Source organism: Pholis gunnellus (genome assembly GCF_910591455.1).
Source record: "Pholis gunnellus genome assembly, chromosome: 2".
Taxonomy (NCBI): Eukaryota; Metazoa; Chordata; class Actinopteri; order Perciformes; family Pholidae; genus Pholis; species Pholis gunnellus.
Window position 1 is genome coordinate 1505833 of NC_136536.1, and position 21218 is coordinate 1527050.

General features: G+C 45.1%; 1 protein-coding gene across 1 annotated transcript in view; it reads left to right on the forward strand.

Moving 5' to 3' along the window:
• Nucleotides 1-905: 905 nt before the first annotated feature.
• LOC306706809 (PDZ domain-containing protein 4-like) overlaps nucleotides 906-21218 on the forward strand; it is a gene marked incomplete at both ends in the record, with an annotated part of 32830 nt that continues 12517 nt past the window's right edge. The window contains 7 exons of the mRNA XM_079174030.1: nucleotides 906-965; nucleotides 14078-14131; nucleotides 14780-14882; nucleotides 16218-16467; nucleotides 16594-16678; nucleotides 18871-18969; nucleotides 19398-19460. Coding sequence (XP_079030156.1) covers nucleotides 906-965; nucleotides 14078-14131; nucleotides 14780-14882; nucleotides 16218-16467; nucleotides 16594-16678; nucleotides 18871-18969; nucleotides 19398-19460 — 714 coding nt within the window. The remainder of the gene's footprint in view (nucleotides 966-14077; nucleotides 14132-14779; nucleotides 14883-16217; nucleotides 16468-16593; nucleotides 16679-18870; nucleotides 18970-19397; nucleotides 19461-21218) is intronic.

The window sequence follows — 21218 nt, forward strand, 5'->3', positions numbered from 1 at the left end:
TCCTCCCCTGCGGTGCTGAAACAATCTGCCGCGCATGAATACAAATACATTTTTTCCACGTGATGAGAAGACGCCGCGCCTCGCCTCCAGCAGATAGAAGCTGTTTACTGAGAGGAGCCGACAGAACTTCATGGAAACAACAACAGAAGGAAACAAAGCTGAGCGACGTCGTCCTCCTTTTGTCTTCTGTCTCATCACAGTTTTGGAGTGCGGGTGAGAAACATCAGGAAACACAGCGGGGGGGCACAGAGCTTCTGTCTTCAGAGTGACGGAGACGAGAAGAAAAGACAGGAAGTGAACTTTCTATCAGCAGCGACGCTGTGAAGTCTTTGTTGAAGGCGTTTGACTGACGAGAGCTTTCAGTAAACTCACAGAAGCACATTTTGAGATGAAGTGGCTTCATTAAACTACAGTCTCACCTTTGAGCATATTTTCCATTAAACAGTGAAAACTAAGCAGGAATTCACTTTTATGAGGAGATCTGTTTTTGCAGCAGAACCACTGAAGCTCCACAGATAATCCTGAAAACAGGAGACGACGTTTGAATCTCACCGGAGCTTCTCTGTGAACTCGTTGAACTGAGGTTTTATGGTCGACGTTTAGGAAGGACGAGCGTGGCTCTTCCTACATAAAGGATCTTTGTCAGCACGGATTACACCTTCTGATCTGGAGAGTTTCTCTTAGCTTCAGAAAGAAAGGGACGAACAAAGAGGAACACAAAGAGAGTGAAGACACACCCGACGGCCGCAGATTTGGAGGTTAAAGGTCAAACTGAGCTGGATTATCGATACGCAGCGACAGGGACCTGCAGAGGACAGAGGACAGAGGACAGAGGACAGAGGACAGAGGACAGAGGACAGAGGACAGAGGACAGAGGACGAGGAGGCAGTGACACAGACGTCATCATGGGCTGCAACATGTGTGTGGTCAAACGGCCGGAGGAGCAGTACAGGATCATGTTCCAGGTAAGACGTCAGAGCGAGCTGGTGGCCGTCTGACCAATCAAATCTCTTATATTAAAGGAATATAAAGAGCCATCAACATAAACTTCATATCAGATTCTCTAAATCTTTCCTTTCAGGCAGCAAAGTTATCTTCAGACCGGAAACTAGAATATTTATCACGGTCAACATGTAGTTATTAGAATGATGTCATATGTTGCGTTCATATGACCCTGAGAGCAGAGAACACTTCAGAGCTCTGAGACGGTGCGTTCAAAGAAGCTCGGAAATCTGAGAACTAAACAACTGGTAGTTTTAAAGCGTCGCTATGACAAATGCAGGGCTGCAACTAATGATTTTGGTCAGTATTGATCTTTAATAATTATTAAATTGAAGCAAAAGGTAGTCTTCAAATGTGTTTTTGTTTCTTTGCTGGCACTGTGATGTAGTTTTTTCATGTAAAGGTTCTTTGGGTTACGGGAAAAGCACTTAAAAAGGAATTAATCATTATTACAACATAATCCGGATTGATGAAGGTCTTCAGACTGGATCTTAACTGAGGCCAGCACACAGAGCAGGGCTGAGATGAGGTAATAATGCAGGCGTTGCCTCGGGCCCGTCGTCCTCCAGAGGCGCTTCATAAAGTCTGAAACACACACTGAAGCCGGAGGCCTCGGGGCCCTGAAGGCTCCGTCTGGCTGCTCATCAGCCTGCAGATAAAACAAGCTGCAGAAACAATCGTGTGTTCGATCGTTTGAAAGACTTTTCATAAAAGCTTCTGCTTCCATCCGCACAACAACAATAATTCTAGATTTAAGCTACAGGAAGGAAGTCAAATGTGTCACTGAGGTCTCGTCCTCGCTCACATTTCTGAGCTTATTGTACAATTACTGTACAAAGATGTCGGTATTTGTTTTTACACTAAATATTATGTTGGGGGGGGGGGGGGGTGCTGGCTATGGCAAAAACAAAGGATTTAAGATTAAGAAAACATGAGAGGTGTGTTTAAGAGACGGAGAAGTTCACACGAGAGAAGAGGAAGTGAAACGTGAATTCACCGTCTTTTGTTTTGGAGAGAAGAATGAAGGTGTGTGTGTGTGTGTGTGTGTGTGTGTGTGTGTGTGTGTGTGTGTGTGTGTGTGTGTGTGTGTTATGTTAAAGAGGAAACAGAACCATTCATCACTGCAGGTTGGTCTCGTTGCTCTGTGTAAAGGTCGGCGTGTTGCTCTGCTGGGACTTTCTCTTCTTTTGGTCCAGTGGAGGCTGAAAGTCACAGAAGACAGAAACCTCACAGTTCATCTGCACGCTGTACACATACTTACATTTTATGATGATTCATTCTGAGCGTATATATATATATACATACTGTACTATACATATATAAATATATATATATATATACACACTGTACTATACATATTCTGCCAGCTCTGATCTGATCAGCACTGTTCATTGTGTTTTAGAGGGATTCAGTACTTTATAATATCAGCGTATGTCCCTCTTAAATAAACTCACCAATGCAAAATTATTGATAATTCATCAATCACGTTATTACCAATAATGTTAATTAAAACCATTCATTAAATCCTTCAATGGATCCCTCAAACCCTTCAAACCGAGTCCCTATACCCCAAACCCACAACCAATGCTGCTGGTTGTCATTGTAGGGAGCCCAGTGGAGCTGTCCATGGTGCTGAACCCTGGTTTCAGGCTGTAGTCTGATTACACTGTTCTTCACTGTAACTGGAGCTGTCCATGGTGCTGAACTCTGGTTTCAGGCTGTAGTCTGATTACACTGTTCTTTACTGTAACTGGAGCTGTCCATGGTGCTGAACTCTGGTTTCAGGCTGTAGTCTGATTACACTGTTCTTCACTGTAACTGGAGCTGTCCATGGTGCTGAACCCTGGTTTCAGGCTGTAGTCTGATTACACTGTTCTTTACTGTAACTGGAGCTGTCCATGGTGCTGAACCCTGGTTTCAGGCTGTAGTCTGATTACACTGTTCTTTACTGTAACTGGAGCTGTCCATGGTGCTGAACCCTGGTTTCAGGCTGTAGTCTGATTACACTGTCCTTTACTGTAACTGGAGCTGTCCATGGTGCTGAACCCTGGTTTCAGACTGTAGTCTGATTACACTGTTCTTTACTGTAACTGGAGCTGTCCATGGTGCTGAACCCTGGTTTCAGGCTGTAGTCTGATTACACTGTTCTTTACTGTAACTGGAGCTGTCCATGGTGCTGAACCCTGGTTTCAGGCTGTAGTCTGATTACACTGCTCTTCACTATAGCTGCAGCATGTTCATGGAGGAGCTGCAGGTCTGAGCTCCTCTCATACAGAAGACACACACTTTCAATCTTCTTTTATCTCCGTTAAAACTCGAAACTTTCTTCCTCACTACAGAACATTTTACACAAACAACCACATTTAGGCAAATCAATCCTCCGAGTCCTCTTCTGCCGAGGAACACACGTCTCTTTGTTGTGTTCTCCGGTTTGCGTTTCACCAGAGAGACCGAGAGGCTGAGAGAACACAGTGGGAGTCGTGCTCTTCACTCAAACACTCTCATGTATATTTATACAAGATAGAGTCACAGTTACACTTCAATACATCCTTCAAATCTCTTCCTCTCATACACACGTACTGCTTTCCCTCTTTTACAAACACATGACCACAGCACAGTTTAACGTAGGTTAATCAAATTCCAAACGACCTCATTCACCCCCTCACATTAACAGCTTCATCGCCTCCGTCTCATCTGTGTCTCTGTTCCCGTGAGCTTTGTGTGGTTTTAGACCCGGAGCCGTCGGGATTCTGTTTGTGTAGCTGAACTGTGGCTGTGTTACACTGAACTGACTGAGGTGCAGAGCTGCTGATTTATAAAACACACACACACACACACACACACACACACACACACACACACTAAAGCTGTTGTGTTCTGATTGATTGGCGCTCCAAAGGGAGTAATATTAACCACACACACACACACACATTGCATACCTCTCCTCTCTCTCACACACAAACATCATCGGTTTCATATTCTTCAACCGTTTGGAATCTGAACGTTCTGATTAAAATATAAACCAAACTACAAACCGTCACAATGAGACGGAGGTGAAGACCTGCAGACACGAAGATGATGAACCTTCTTCACCAGCCAAACACTTAAAGGAACAGCGTCGCATTAGAGGGTTCTACTGGCAGAAATAGAATATAAGATTAAAGATTGGATTATTTGCACAATATAAGCATGTGTGTGTTATCGACACGATATCTACATTTAATTTAAATATCACGGTTATCATCAGAACTACGAGGATCTGTTGTTAACGATAGAATCACGTTCTTTGTCTCGTTCAGTCGCAGATACTCGGTCGTTTTCAACAATGGACAGAAAAACATCAGACACTAAGACTTCATGGAGAGAAACTAGATAGAGACGCCATCCCATAGCCAAGGTGACAGGGGCAAGGTGTGTGTGTGTGTGTGTGTGTGTGTGTGTGTGTGTGTGTGTGTGTGTGTGTGTGTGTGTGTGTGTGTGTGTGTGTGTGTGTGTGTGCGTGTGTGTGTGATTAATGAGGTCTGTAATGGATTCTGATGACCTCATGAGATTTGAAGAGGAGATGATAAGCAATCACACACACACACACACACACACACACACACACACACACACACACACACACACACACACACACACACACACACACACACAACACACACACACACACACACACAGGTTGATTCAGTCTCAACGATGAGCTAATGTTAGCCGTGCTATTAAACAGCGCTCACAGAATCAATGGAAGCGGAGGTTTCATAAAAATGAGTTAAGGGGGGGGGGGGGGAGTATCTGTATCTCCAGTGTTACTTGCTGTGTTTTGGAGTTCCCTCTGGGAAACACTTTAGTTATATGTCTCATATATAACTCATGACAAGAACAACAGTTGAAGAAAATATTGACGATGTTTGAATGTTTTTTTCTCTCGTCTCTTCCTCTCTATTCTCTCACTCTCTCGTCCTTCTATGTTCCTCTCTTTTTCTCCCTCTTTTACTTTTTGTCGTTCTCTCTCTTCCTCCATCTCTTCAGTATCTCTGACTCTTCTTATTAATGTCATCCTTCACTCCCCCATCTCTGTTTTCTATTGTTTTCCCTCCTCCCCCCCCCCCCCCATCTCTCTCTCGGTGATGTTATTTGTAATTTTTCATTGACAGACTTCATCAGGCTTTTTATTCTGCTGGTTTAATAAAACTATTTATAATAACTATTATGCTGCAGACAAAACAATTTACCGGATTAAATATTTTGTGTTCAATGTTTTTTTTACTTATTTAGGCTATTTGCATCAATGTTTAGCAGGATGCATCTACAGTTTGCTCTCTCTCTCTCTCTCTCTCATTAATATATATGAGAGAGAGAGAGAGAGGCTGCTCTTTACTCCACGCTGGCAGTAAAAGTCAAACGTGTTTTACTGACACAGACTTCAGAAAGTTTGAGTTGACAGTCGTACATCTGCCCGTCCAACCAGGAGAAGAAGTTTTAAACATAACAACAGTAAACACGGCTCCACAAGACCAGACCTGAACCTGTTGTATGCTCTGTGGTGTCATTCTGTTATTCTGTCCTCTCTCTCCTCCGTTCATCACTCTCTCCTCTTGTTTGTCTCTTTGTCTCAAACAAGAACAGAATCAACCTTTTCTCCTCTTGTTTCCCTCCCCTCTAGTACTCCCCCTCCTCCCCTCCCCCATCTCAGTCACCTCTTCTCTTCACTTTGCTGTCAGATTTGTCTCAATGGGATGCTGTTGCCGCGGTAACCAGGGCCATTAGGGAAGCTGTATTTATGCTTTCTCATACTGGAGCTGGCAGATCTGCTGTAATGACACACACACACACACACACACACACACAAACACACACACACACACACACACACACACACACACACACACACAGACAAAGAGAGAGAGAAAAACCCACCAGCTGCTTTTCTAAACGACTTTACTTTGTCGCCAGCATGAGAGAGAGAGAGAGAGACAGAGAGAGAGAGAGAGAGAGACAGAGAGAGAGAGAGAGAGAGAGAGAGAGAGAGAGAGAGAGAGAGAGAGAGAGAGAGAGAGAGACATTTATTTCTCAGGGTTTATTCAGCCGTTAAGAGTCAAAACTAAATTAAGTTAAAACTGAACTGAACAACTAGCGCTGTTACAAATATTCAGATATGTTCTGTGGATCAGACTTCCAGACTTTATGCTAAGCTAATCTAAGCTGAGCATATCCTGAGCCCAGCTCTGTGCTAAACTACTCAAACTATTTGAGCTGTGGTGTCTGACTGCTTTGTTCTTTCTTTAAATGGCAGCCGAACACTAAGCTAAGCTAACTCCTAGCTGAATGTTAGCTGCGCCGCTGTTAAACTTACACTGCGCCATTTAAATGTCCAGAGTAACTGATGCCACAAAACATCTCATAGAATACCCGTGAACCTAAATGTAGGATTTTGGTGTGAAAAACACCCAAACATAATCTGTTCATGTTACCAAGACACTGATTCTATTGTTTTACTGAGACATCGGTCACACTTTGTGTCAATATCAGCACGGAGCGATACGAGACATAACTCAGACTAAAGCTGAACTGTTGTGACAGAAACAGGAATGAACTCTCTGCTGACGTTGAGATCACAGACTGTAGATAAGAAGTGGACGAGTCGTCATGACGTCTCTCATCGGTTTGTGGACGGATGTTTTGAAGCCTCAAGTTCGACATTTTGGCCGTCGCCATGTTGGTTTTTTTGCAACCAGTGAACAGGAAGTGACCACATCTGGACTGAGGAGGAGTGACGTAGAGACGCCGTATACGTCTCTGGTAGAGACCTGTCAATCACTGTGTAGCCCCGCCCCTAAAGCATCCCCTGCTTTATGGTCTGTTTGACTCTAAATGGACCATCATTTACTAAATGAACATCATGCTGTATTGAAGAAGACTTGAAACTAGAGATTGAGACCATAAACTCATGTTTACAATGTTTACTGAGGTAATAAATCAAGAGAGAAGTAGAGTCATTTTCTCATAGACTTCTATACAACCAGAGGAGTCGCCCCCTGGTGGACACTAGAGAGAATGCAGCTTTAACACATGAAGCTTTGGCTTCACCTTTAAGAACCGGAGGTTGTCTCCTGGTGATGCTGCTCAGTACTGTCAGTTTATTTGAACCTGTCTCCCAAAGCTCAGAGCCACGAGGGGTAACAGTCTGTGAGGCAAGGAACCCATCCCCTCACATCATTTGCATGTTTCTCTTTAAGGACTCCTGCTCTCTCAGAGTTGTCAAAAAGACATTAGTCTTAATGGGCTGTCGGCTCATTAGGCCATCAGAAACACTCTGGAGACAGAATCGCCTCGTTTGTATTCAGCTGCGGCTCTGAGCTGAAACACCAGTAACATGTAGATACAACTCCCATGATGCACTGCTGCTGCATCTACGAGAGGAAATACTGAAGTCATGGTCCAAAGTGGGAAGGACAAACGTCACCGGACATTAAAACCAGTTCTGAGGATGAAAACTATGCTGAAGCTTCACTTGATCGATTAAAAGTCATTAATCTGAAGGTTTCAGGGTTTGAGACGTTTATCAGCACCGATGACGAGCTTTAAGAATAACTCTATAGAAACACGTTATAGGATCAGGACTACACTGAGACTGGGTCATATAGAGGATCAGGACTACACTGAGACTGGTTCCTCCACACACATGAACAGACGCTGCCAGACTCCGTTATCTGTAACGACAGCTCAGATCATCAGGAGGGGAACCACGGCCCGGATCAGTGTGTTCAAGATTCACGACTCCACAGCCAACACAAGAGAGAACCCGTGTGTTTGAACCCGTGTGTTTGAACCCGTGTGTTTGAACCCGTGTGTTTGATACCGTGTGTTTGATACCGTGTGTTTGAACCCGTGTGTTTGAACCCGTGTGTTTGATACCGTGTGTTTGAATCCGTGTGTTTGAACCCGTGTGTTTGAACCCGTGTGTTTGAACCCGTGTGTTTGAACCCGTGTGTTTGATACCGTGTGTTTGAATCCGTGTGTTTGAACCCGTGTGTTTGAACCCGTGTGTTTGATACCGTGTGTTTGATACCGTGTGTTTGAACCCGTGTGTTTGAACCCGTGTGTTTGAACCCGTGTGTTTGAACCCGTGTGTTTGAACCCGTGTGTTTGATACCGTGTGTTTGAATCCGTGTGTTTGAATCCGTGTGTTTGAATCCGTCTCTTTATGCAGAGACGCAGCGTGGAGACACATCCAGCTCAGCATACGGAACACAGACGTGTTTATGGACGCTGTGAAGAACACATTCTGACATTATTAGTTTAGCTCTACCCTTGAGCAAGGCACTGAACTGCTCAGTGTGACTGTATGGAGTTAATAAAAGTCATGATGTTTATGAAAAAAAACAGAACAACATGTCAGTGATTCACGGTTATGCTCTGTGGATTTACATAACGCGCACATGACTGAAATAATGTCGTCCGTGTCGTGCAGCTGAAAGCTAATATCACGCTGTTTAAATGATTCATGTTTTCATACTTCCACGCTTTGTTGGCTTTTTCCAGAAATGAAAAGGTAATCACTGCGTGAGTTAATGGCCGTGAGGGTGGCGAGTGCTTCTGAATGACGAGCTGCAGAGCGGAATCTGAATAATGTCAATGCTTGATGCACAGATTGTATCAGAAATTGCATCTATCTCTGTCAGTAGGCAGGTATATACACGCATATATATATATATATATATATATATATATATATATATATACATATATATAGCTGTGACAGCAGAGACGGAGGCTGAGAGCAACATTACATCCAGAGGTGCTCGCTCACATAATTCCATCCAAAGTGAGAAACTGAAACTTAATAAATACACAGAGAGTCAATAAAAGGTCTTTTTGGTTGTGCAGCGCCTCAACACGCTTTGTTCGGGATTATTGTTGCTTTGACAGAAGCGCCGGTGAAATATCTGGAAGGTGAAACGTAAAAGTGTTTAGATTATGAATCATAAATCAGAGCTTTGAGCTGCTCTCATCTAAACACAGCAGCCGTGTTTCTCCTCTGGGTGAACGTGTGCTGAGGCTTCATGTTGTCGTCTCCAGAATGAAAACAGGCCCGTTCATCGAGACGCTGTTATTATCCAGAGGATCTGATTATAATGATCAGAACTAGAACGTATAGCGACTGATTGGACCACGTTGGCAGAAATAACAGTTTGTGGTGTTTCATGATTCTCCTCCGGCCACCGTTGGCTCTAATCCACCAAGAATATCTTCGGTCTAGTTGAAAATTTAAAACTTGAGTCCGGATCAAGTGTCAGCAGGACGCCTGCTTCCATAGTTCCATAGATTTGTGTGAATCTGTTTATTTCCTGTGTCTGTGTGAGCAGCTCTCAGAGGTTTTGCAGTTTGACAGTCTTGCTTCTGGAACAGTCACAGTAAACATTGTTCCTGTGGGACGCGTCGGCATCGTGACACTTCTGCGTGTCGTTTCGTCTCCGTGGTCCGTTGTTCTGGAGCTCTTCTTGTTGGACGTGCGTTACGTTACGGCGGGATCACAAGCGTTCTACAAACATGTGCAGCGTTGTGTTTCAGCTCAAGCATTCCTTTGGTTTCAGGCTTATTTCTGAAAAACTAAATGTGAGTCGGTGTCTCTCTGTCGGTGTAAAGAGTTCCCGCCTCTTTTCTCTCTCGTTTATCTTAATGTTCATCATCATAGTCATCCTCTCTCCTGCTCTCTGCCTCCATCCGCCGCTTGACTTCCATCAGACTCTAGAGTCCAGAGGACTGATGGAGGTGAGGGGTGACTGGAAAGAGAGAGACAGAGAGAATGAAAGTAGAAATCTCTCTCCTCCTCTCTCCCACTTTCATCTTCCCTTTCTGGTGTTTTGCATCCCCCCCCCCCCCCCCCTCCCCCTCTTTTCTCCCTTTTGTTCCATTTATTCCCAGTTTCTTACGATTTCATCTGTCTGGATTCAACCTTCATCTCTTTCTCTCTGACCGCTCTCTTCCTTTAGCTCCCCCTCTCTCGGGTATGATTATAGTATCTCTGCTTTCCCCTCGGCATGCTGGGAATGAAAAATGGATCCTTCGTCCCGTCTCTTTCTCCACTGTGTGTGTGTGTGTGTGTGTGTGTGTGTGTGTGTGTGTGTGTGTGTGTGTGTGTGTGTGTGTGTGTGTGATCATGCACTGAAGGGAGTGCGTGGGTGAAAGAGATAAATGCCACAGGAAAGTGTGTTGATGTAGAACTATTCTGTGTGTATGTGTGTGTGTGTGTGTGTGTGTGTTGATAGATGTGGAGGGAGTGTGTGTTGATGGAACCAGTAAATAGTTAATGAGCAGGGAGGAGGAGCACGTTGAAGCCCCAGGAGGTGGTGTTGATGGAGACGGCGACAACAATGCAGGACAGTAGAAGTCGTCAGCATCAGCTGCATGTGTTGCTGCTGCTCTGATCCCAACAGCTTACAGCTGCTGCTTGAGAGTCAGATTTACAAACCCAGCAGGACGGTAAACTGAAGGCCGTCAATACTTTCATTTAAATCGGTTCTGCCGTCTCTTTACATGCCAGGACTCACACACAATGCATTCATGTTCCCCAGAGGATGAATCGTAAAGACAGAGAAATGGATTTTCATTGCATAAGACCCGCGTCCGGTCAGCAGGCTGCATTGTGCACAAAATATACACAAAGTACAGCTGAAGCTGAGGGTCGACGTCTGGTCATAAAACAACCAACGTTCTGACCTCGTGATGGCGCCAGAAGACACATTGAAGGATCACCACAGTCAGTGAGACGCATTGGGACGGATGGACGTCTGTACGAAACAGCAGAAGCTGTGATGTTTCAGCACCAGACTGACCAACAGAACAACACGAGGTTTAAAACAACACAGTCACAGCGCTGTAACAGGTCATAAAGAACATGTTTAGTTCATTATTAGATTATTTGATTCCATTCACTCCCATAACTAATCACTACTGACTGAAGTGTTATGGAACATAATGAAGACTCAGACGGCTCTGATCTATAAAACAATCAATACTGAACCAGCGATGCAGTCCAGCCTCCAGCCTCACAGACTCACAAGTCAAGGTTACGTTTCTAACCTCCTGGTCCACGGCATCCAATAACACAGAATTTAGGGATTATTGATTGCTAACTGTTGACAGTGATCAAATATTCCGTATTGATAAAAACATTCTCCTCCTGATTGAGCTGCTTCCTGTCCAGACCGACATGAAGCATCAGAAGAGAAGCTCAGTTATTCATTTCACACACACACACACAAACACACACACACACACACACACACACACACACACACACACACACACACACACACACACACCAGTATAATGAGCAGGAGCACCACAGGCAGTCAGGGAATGTTGTCATTATCATCACACACTCACAGTCAACCGACAAATCCAGAAGAAACAAAGATGATACTGGAGTTCTGCATGAGCAGATCTGCCAGACCTCAGTCCTCAGTCCTCAGACCTCAGACCTCAGTCCTCAGACCTCAGTCCTCAGTCCTCAGTCCTCAGACCTCAGTCCTCAGTCCTCAGACCTCAGTCCTCAGACCTCAGACCTCAGACCTCAGACCTCAGACCTCAGACCTCAGTCCTCAGACCTCAGACCTCAGACCTCAGACCTCAGTCCTCAGACCTCAGTCCTCAGACCTCAGACCTCAGACCTCAGACCTCAGACCTCAGACCTCAGACCTCAGTCCTCAGACCTCAGACCTCAGACCTCAGACCTCAGACCTCAGACCTCAGACCTCAGTCCTCAGACCTCAGACCTCAGACCTCAGTCCTCAGACCTCAGTCCTCAGACCTCAGACCTCAGACCTCAGACCTCAGTCCTCAGACCTCAGTCCTCACACACAGATAACCGTCAGTTAAAACTGAGATAACAGCTGTTTAGAGTCCCAGTGAAGTGGAAGTTAGAGCATCTTTGTGAACTGTGACGTATTCCTCAGTGAAACGTAATATTTGTGAGATCTGCAGTTACAATAGGAATTTAAAATAAAATCTTTTGCATTTGATTGGACCGTTTAAAAGTGGGCGGGCTCAGAATGTAACAGAGCTAAAGAGGACTTTGGATCCCAGACCTCCAGTTCTGAAAACCAAGATGGTGACGACTGAAAACCGAGAATGTGATTTAAAATGGTTAAAACGGTATTTTTTTAATTTAATCTCAACTTGAAATACGAGCCCCGCCCTCAAAGCCCCTGATTGGATCAGTCGCTTCTCAAGAACCAGGAACAAGCAGCCATCCAGACCTTTACAGACGTCTGACGAACCAGAACATGAAAACAGCGATTCAGCGGTCTGGGACCAAATGAAGTGTGTTAACATAACCACACATGGGAGAGAATGGGTTTCATCAGGGGAGAAATTCCAGGCCGACCTACTTAATGACAATCAGGGACCAGACCACAACAGGCCTGATAGATGATTGTGGTTATTGAGTAAGTATTGACTGGCTCAGGCCTTATGTTCACTGACACACACACACACACACACACACACACACACACACACACACACACACACACACACACACACACACACACACACACACACACACACACACACACACACACACACACACCCTGCAGAGGCCATGTAATGCATAACAATCAGCTCTGAAACAAAAGGCAGCGTTAAGGAGAGGTGTGTTAGACAGAGCTGGTGTGTGTGTGTGTGTGTGTGTGTGTGTGTGTGTGTGTGTGTGTTACCTGGATGTAGCAGGTTAGCGTGTGCGTTCTGGGGCTTTCGATATGTCTTCAGGCATTAGTTTGATCTCAGTGTGTCTGCAGACGTTAGCTTCACAGGTGCTTCAGAATCTAATAACAAAGAAACACACAGTACTTTATTACAGTTCTCTCTCACACACACACACACACACACACCATAAATAATTACCTCCATGTTCATTTGCAAGCAGGTGTTTCTGTTCATACTGCCCCCTGAGTGACGCCCGTAGTCGCTCTGTTGTGCTTACAGCTGTGTTATTATGCTAATGTGAGCGGCTGGCGGCTCGTTGTGTGGAAGCTAGTTATGAGCTGCTGATTGAAGGCGGGACTGAACCAGAGGTTACAGGCTGCCCAGTGAATTAGCATCTGTTCTGCCTGCACGCATGTGAGCGCCCTTGAGTGAAACACTTGGTGGGTTTCATTTGACGCGTCCCTTGTGTGCTCGTGACACGGTAACACGGAGTCTGAGTGAGAGTTCATTTAAAAAACTGATGGTTCGATTTAAAAGACAGTAAAATGTGATTTATAGGGCTGAAACAGGCGGCAACCTCCGGTTCTGCTGACTGAAACCAATGTGTAAGTTTGCTAAAGCTGCATTCTCTCTAGTGTCCACCAGGGGGCGACTCCTCTGGTCGTATAGAAGTCTATGAGAAAATGACTCTACTTCTCTCTTGATTTATTACCTCAGTAAACATTGTAAACATGAGTTTATGGTCTCAATCTCTAGTTTCAAGTCTTCTTCAATACAGCATGATGTTCATTTAGTAAATGATGGTCCATTTAGAGTCAAACAGACCATAAAGCAGGGGATGCTTTAGGGGCGGGGCTACACGGTGATTGACAGGTCTCTACCACGATGTTTTCCGGTCTGCGAGCTGTGTGTGTGTTTTTTTGTCTTATTATAACTTTAAACTGTTAAACAACCAGCGATCCTTCAGCCAGAATACGTTGTTGTTGTTGTCGAGAAGTAACGTAAGTTGCGTACCAGTAAGTGGAAATTGACTCGTGTTGCTGGACTTTCGGAAAACGCACAAAAACCTTTTTGTAAGATATATGAACCGTTGTGTGAGGATACTTTGTTCTAATCGAGGATGGAAGTATACAGTTATTGTGGCTGTGGAGCCTTTAGAGACACACAATTACAACCAAGACAAGAAACAATACCAGGGATTATTGTATAATATGATGACCACAGTATACCAAACCTATGAATGTTCTATTATTATTATGCCAAACAAACAAATGCAATACACGTCTCTGTTTTTATCGGTTTTCTTCCTCCCTCTCCTCCAAACCTCAGTGACTCCATCCATCTCTGTCTCCCTCTCTCTCATCAGCAGAAAGGCTGGAGTGACTCCCTGCGGCCGATGGACAGACACGGAAACGTAAAGGTAGAACACACTCGGATGTCGCCATCCGTCAGCTCTCATCGATCCTCCTCACCGACTCTCGTGTCCCACATCCCTCCATCCGCCTGCTATCAGTCATCTTTAATAAGGTTCCTCTCCCACGAAGCTGAGGATAGATAGAGAGCCTCTCCTCCCACACCGTCACCTATACAGCCTTTAAATCGCTGATTTATGTGAGGAAGCTTTGATGAAGTGTGCAAACTCTTCTCCAGCAACGTCTTGCTTCTCTTTCATATGATCACGTCTACATTCCAAGCGTGTTTAGCGTTGTCTTTAGTTTTGCATCTTGCTGTTTTAAGGAAAGATTTGCCGTTTAGCTGTTCATTCACAGAAGAAAAGAAATATAAATACAAGCAGATGGAGATTGCCCAACTGTAGATGTTGAAATTCACGTTGTTTTCTGAGAACTTCTCGTACATGTTGGCCTCAAATCTGAGGCTCACAGTTCATTTGTGACCTTGTAAACTTGGCGCCGTCCGATGTTATCAGCCGAGTGATTGGGCGTAATCAGCGTTATCAGCTAGCTTATAGCTGTGTGTTACACCAACCCGGCCTCACTCCCAAGTTACTCTGCCTGTGTTTACATCCTGCTGCATCGAAGACAAACTGTGACTCCGGTCCCCTCTCCAGGTCAGAGGACGGAGGCCCTCTCAGCTCCCGCTGGACAAGCCACAAAACTCCCAGGAGCCTTTGCACCAACCCGGGTCGGTCCGCAAGAGTCACAGGAGGAAAGGTAAGCCGCGCCCCGCTCACACACATCAGCTGGTATTTGACCATTCAGTCCGTGGTTTTCTTTGTTTTCTGCTCTTTTTGAAGTTGAGCTGCTGTCAGACGGGAATCCTCTTTCCTCTTTATCTCATCTGTTAATATCGTCTCTCTGCAATACTTCAAACCCAAACCTCTCGCTTTATCCTCGTCCTTGTTTTTCCCACGTTCTTGCCTCATTATATCCAATATTTTCATCCCATGCCTCTTCGTCAGCTGATGCTCCTCTTCCTCGTCATCTCTCGTCTTTTCCCCTCGTATCTCCTGACATTCCTCTCACCTTCTTAAATATCAAATCATTTGGTGTTATCATCTGACTTTTTCCATCTTTTGTGATGTAAATGCAGCGTTTTATCATTTTCTGCTCATCTGTTTCAATATCAGTCAGAAGTCCTCCGTCTCCTCTCCGACCTTTAGTTTCTTCTCCTTCAAGCAAACAGCTGCCAAGATCAAAAGAATAAACATGTGTACAAACAGCATGACAGTAAATAATGATTCTTCTTCATGGTTTCCATCTACTTTCATTTCTTCAGCTTTTTTCTTGTTTTTTTTTCTCACTAAAGGCAGCGAGCATGTTGGTCCTGAATATGTGTTTTAGGTCTCATCTGGATTTCAATGGACTCAAAATGAATCGACTATATTTCAAAGTGGAGCATCTTCTGATGAAATGAAGACTGGAACCTGAGCAGCGGCTCCTCTGGTGTTTGCTAACTCACAGGATTAAGATTTAAATCAGCTGAGAGTCTCTTGGATTTTATTGGATCGCTGCAAATTAGGTGTGATTTAACAAAAACAGAGCGAGTTGATCAGGAGGAGGAGAAACTTATACACGAGACCTAAACCACATGAAATGATCAAGACTAGCATGACATCACACTACGTGAGTTTATAGAGGACTCTGATGGACCGGGTCAGCTAGTGACCCACGATTACCACCAAGTTCAAACATTTATATATATTTATATCTATTATTAGTGAAGTCTGTACTATATTTATGATCCTCCTCCTCCTCCTCCTCCTTCCTCCTTCCTCCTGCTCCTTCCTCCTTCCTCCTCCTCCTCCCTCCTCCTCCTTCCTCCTCCTCCTCCTCCCTCCTCCTTCCTCCTTCCTCCTTCCTCCTCCTTCCTCCTCCTTCCTCCTTCCTCCTTCCTCCTCCTTCCTCCTCCTTCCTCCTTCCTCCCTCCTCCTCCTTCCTCCTCCTTCCTCCTTCCTCCTTCCTCCTCCTTCCTCCTCCTTCCTCCTTCCTCCCTCCTCCTCCTTCCTCCTCCTTCCTCCTCCTCCCTCCTCCTCCCTCCTCCTCCAGGTACGTTGGTGTGCGGCGGTAACGGGGCCGGCAGCGGCTCCATCTACTCCGTTGCCATGGTGGCGATCCCCGACTGCGTCGACAACGCCACGCAGACGGACATCAGCTTCCAGAACATCGTGCCGCTGGGGAGGAGCAGAGGTCACCACCACCACCACCACGGCCGGGGAGGCGGCGGCTCCTCCTCCCCTCCACCCCCGCCCTCCCCTCCTCTCCCTCACCTCGTGGAGCCATACGGGATCAATGAGTTGTGAGTCCTGGTCGTTGTCTTCTTTTTTGGGGGGGGGGGGGGTCAAGAATAATGACAGGTCTCCAGGTATGAAAAATCAATGGTGTTAGATATGATGGGGATTGATGTTTTCACTCCTCCCTCCAGCTGTGTGTTTGAATACAACGACCCTGAAGACTACTTTGACGTCTCCAACCATGAGGTGGACAGACAGGATGACCTGGAGTATGAGGTGAGAACTCAATAACACACCGGTGGTGAACCTTTTTACAGCTCTTTGTAAAATCAGGTCTGAAAAGTGAAGCCAGAGCTTCATGTGTTAAAGCTGCATTCTCTCTAATGTCCACCAGGGGGCGACTCCTCTGGTTGTATAGAAGTCTATGAGAAAATGACTCTAATTCTCTCTTGATTTATTACCTCAGTAAACATTGTAAACATGAGTTTATGGTCTCAATCTCTAGTTTCAAGTCTTCTTCAATACAGCATGATGTTCATTTAGTAAATGATGGTCCATTTAGAGTCACACAGACCATAAAGCAGAGGATGCTTTAGGGCGGGGCTACACAGTGATTGACAGGTCTCTAGTCCGGTCTGGGAGTTGTCCGTGTTTATTTCTTACAACTTTAACTCTTTCACGGTATGTTTTCACTTCATGAAAGTTAATTGTAATATTTTGGTCGTATTCAGCGCTCGGTGCTACTGAGCTCCACCATCTAGTGTCACTTCAGTATCGCTATTTTCCACATTTGTCAACGCTTTCTTCGTACAGAAGTGGCCGTAGATCCATCAGTCAACCCCTCCATCATGGAGCGGGTGACTCAGAGCTGGAGGTGATGTCACTCTTTAATCATGTTGCATTACTGGCCACACCTCAATGACATCACAGTGTCTGAAAACAGCCATTTTATTTCATTTCAGTGTGTTTTTTTAAGTTGTATTGAGGTTTTTTCTGGAAGGAAATCAGATTTTCTTTTCCTCTTCAACTACACAGAATAATTCAACAAATGTTTCATGATGCATGAAGCTTTTCATTCATGGTTCAGGGCCTTACTTTAAGGTCAGATTATCGCTATTACTGTTAATTACAAGACAAGATTTAGAGTCAGGAAAGAAGGAAGAGAGGAGGAAGTGCTGGAAGAGAGGAGGAGAGTGAAGAAGAAAGTGAAATACGAAGGTTAGAGGTAAGATGTTGGAGGAGGAAAGAAAGAAAGGAGGAAAAGAAAAAACACAAATAACTGAGCGAAGAATCAATGAAATGAAACCTGGAGGATGGAAATACAGATGTTTCTGCTTGTTCAGCAAAAACAATCCACAGCCTTCAGAAACGTCACTGGAACAAATTGACTTCTACTAGCTGTCGTGTTTGGTGGAGAACATGGAGATGAGTGACGGTCGGGCTGGTCTTAACCTTCAAAGAGGCTCTAGTTCAGTTTGCTCACGCCTGATGGAGCGCTGTGTTTGGCTGAACGGGACCAACGCCAGCGTGGTCATTAAAGAAGTCAGCAAAGTGGAAACATTCATGTTGGTTCTGGCCCGTATAGCAAAGAGACTTCCTGTTCTCTTCCTCCACTAACCTTTCCTAATTCATGCTCATTCTTTCCTTTGGTCTCTCTCCTCTCATTCGTTCACCACTATCTCCACCATCTTTATTGCCCCCTAAATTACTTCCTAATGTCCTGCTCTCTTTTACTCCTTGGATTACATCCTTCATTTGCTTCCTTAATCACCTACTTTCCTCCGTCGATGCCCTCCAGCTAAATCCAGAGAGCATTGTTGCAGCTACAGTGATGTCTTTCGTTGTCCCAGCTGATCACTGATGGTGGAAGGTGTCTTGGATGGTCTCTGATTTCTAAAGACTGACTTTGTTCTTCAGTTTGTGACAAACCTGATGATTAAACCACACGGTGAAGTCAATGCCTCATGTCTCAAAGCTGCATCCTCTCGACTGCGTATACGCCGTCTGTACGTCACTCCTCAGTCCAAATATGGTCACTTCCTGTTCACTGGTTACGGAAAAATAAGATGCTTCAAAAGTGTAGTCGACAAAACAATGAGTGATGTCACCGGTCTGTTCTCATCTTACAAATTAACCCTTTCACCGTTTGTTTTCACTTCATGGAAGTTAATTGTAACATTTTGGCCTAAAAACATCTTATTCAGTGTTTGGTTGTAAGCTCCGCCCTCTCAAAACATCAGTCCATGAACCAATGGGCGACATCTCGGTGACCAGGTCCACTTCTTACATACAGTCTATGAGCTGAACCTCCAAAGACTGGACGAACCATATACATCCAGATTGTTTTCACCAACTCACCATAACCGCGAGTAGTCGCTCCATCACCTGTTTCACGAGGGGAACTTCGTTGAGCCACTCTTTGAGTTTTGTCTTCTTATATCTCAGTCTTTCTCCTCCCGCTCCTCCAGGAGGTGGAGCTGTACAAATCCAGTCAGCAGGAGAAGCTGGGTCTGACAGTCTGCTACCGGACCGACGACGAGGAGGACCTCGGGATCTATGTCGGAGAGGTGAAACCTCATCTACTCTTCATCCTCCCCAGAGTCTCATCTGCTCTTCATCCTCCCCAGAGTCTCATCTGCTCTTCATCCTCCCCAGAGCTGATCTCATTTATCTTTTCACACATTTATACGGAAAGAAATTGATTTAAAATATATATAAACAGCTCACAGAAGGTGTTACTCCATTTCTTATTGATTCATCACTCATCCTTCTCTTCATTCAGCCTCCTCATTTATTATTTACATCCGTCCATTAATCACTTTCTTCATTATCTTTCCCTTTGAATCATTCATCCGACCAATCTTCTCTCTTTCCGTTCATTCAGCCGGTTTAAAGCGCCTTCATCCCGTCATTAATCATCGATCTGCTTCTTAATTCATGAGGTCATTTATTCGTCCGTCTATTGCTGAAGTGCTTTGTGTCTCTTTATCTTCAGGTTAATCCAAACAGCATCGCAGCCAAGAACGGACGCATCAGAGAGGGCGACCGGATCCTCCAGGTACGATAAACCAAAGCCTGTTTAGACTCAGCAAATAACTATAATCTTTATCTTAGTTTATTTAGAAAACACAGTGCATGTAGCGAACGGAAATAGAAACTTGCTTTTGGACAAACGTAGGAAAACGCACGAAAAATGAGGAACAACTTTTTGTTTAAGAGCTTTTAACCAAAACTACCGATCTCCTGCAGCGGACGGCGTTTGGCTCACGTGACTTATGGAGCGACGGTCACATGACGACAACAGAGCAAAGTGTGTCCGCTGAGGAAGACGTGAGATCATCATCGTTGTTTTTTATAGTGTGGTCATTAAAAGTGATAGGAATGACTTTAGCTTCACCCTCAGGACGAACTTTAGACTATTTATAAACCGAGTGATGAAATTACAGTAATGAAATCTCTGTTCATAAATATTGAATGTTGATCTTCAGGACAGATTCGTCTTCTGCAGAATGAAAATACAAACGTGTCCTCTGCTCAGTGATCTGACCTCATGAGCGCTGCAAATAGTTTCAAATCACACGATGTGAATTCATACCTTGAGCCCCGGGGACAGCCTCGACCAATCAGAGAGAGCCGTCAGCAGCCCAGCTACTGCTGTCCTAAAAATAGACTGAGGGGGAGATGGAGGGAGGGATGGAGGGAGGGATGGAGAGATGGAGGGAGGGATGGAGGGAGAGATGGAGGGAGGGATGGACAAAGAGATGGAGGGAGGGATGGAGGGAGAGATGGAGGGAGGGATGGAGGGATGGACAAAGAGATGGAGGGAGGGATGGAGGGAGAGATGGAGGGAGGGATGGAGGGAGAGATGGAGGGAGAGATGGAGGGAGGGATGGAGGGAGAGATGGATGGAGGGAGAGATGGAGGGAGGGATGGAGGGAGGGATGGAGAGATGGAGGGAGGGATGGAGGGAGAGATGGAGGGAGGGATGGACAAAGAGATGGAGGGAGGGATGGAGGGAGAGATGGAGGGAGAGCCAGCGTGGTCACCCTGTGTTACCAGAACACCGCTCAGCTCTGTTGGTCAGAAGATAAATCGAGCAGATTGTTCAGTTTTTAAGAAGAGGATCAGATGAACTCGTGTAACGCAGCAGAGATCCAGCCTCACACCTCTGAGCTGCACTCACACTCTGGTGAACTTCGACCGGCGAAGTCACAAGTCTTTGCCAATAACAAAATGCGTGGTCAGACCCCCGCTTGGCACCGACAACACTGCAGAGGAATATGGCCTCACTGGTCCTGATGCAGGGAACCAATCACAGGACAGCAGAGAGAGGACGCCGCTGCATAGAGACAAAGGACTCAGGACGAGGAAATGAAAAAAGCAAATAGAACTCGAGAAACAAACTTCAGGGAAGGAGCACAGAAACAAAAACAACTCAAACTGAACATGCTGTTTGCTGATACCGAGACATGGAACTTGAGCGCTTTAGCCCCACATCAGAGGGGGGGGGGGGGGGACATAAACAGTGAAGACGTGTGGAATCAGACTATTCTGTGAACCCGTGTGCATCACTTCCTGTCACTTCTTGCAACACGTTCTCTCTGTGTTAATCACATCACTTGTGTTTACGGCATTATTAAAGTCACTCTCTACAAGTTACAACATTAAATTCCCAAATTATTAGTCATGAAGAAACTGTCAAAGCAAACGTTGGTTATTCATCATTAATGAGTCGTGTAGAACCGGCGTTTTACAACAACGTGACCAAACGAGTATTTGTGTCCAAACATTTATGTTTACACATTTATTAATTATC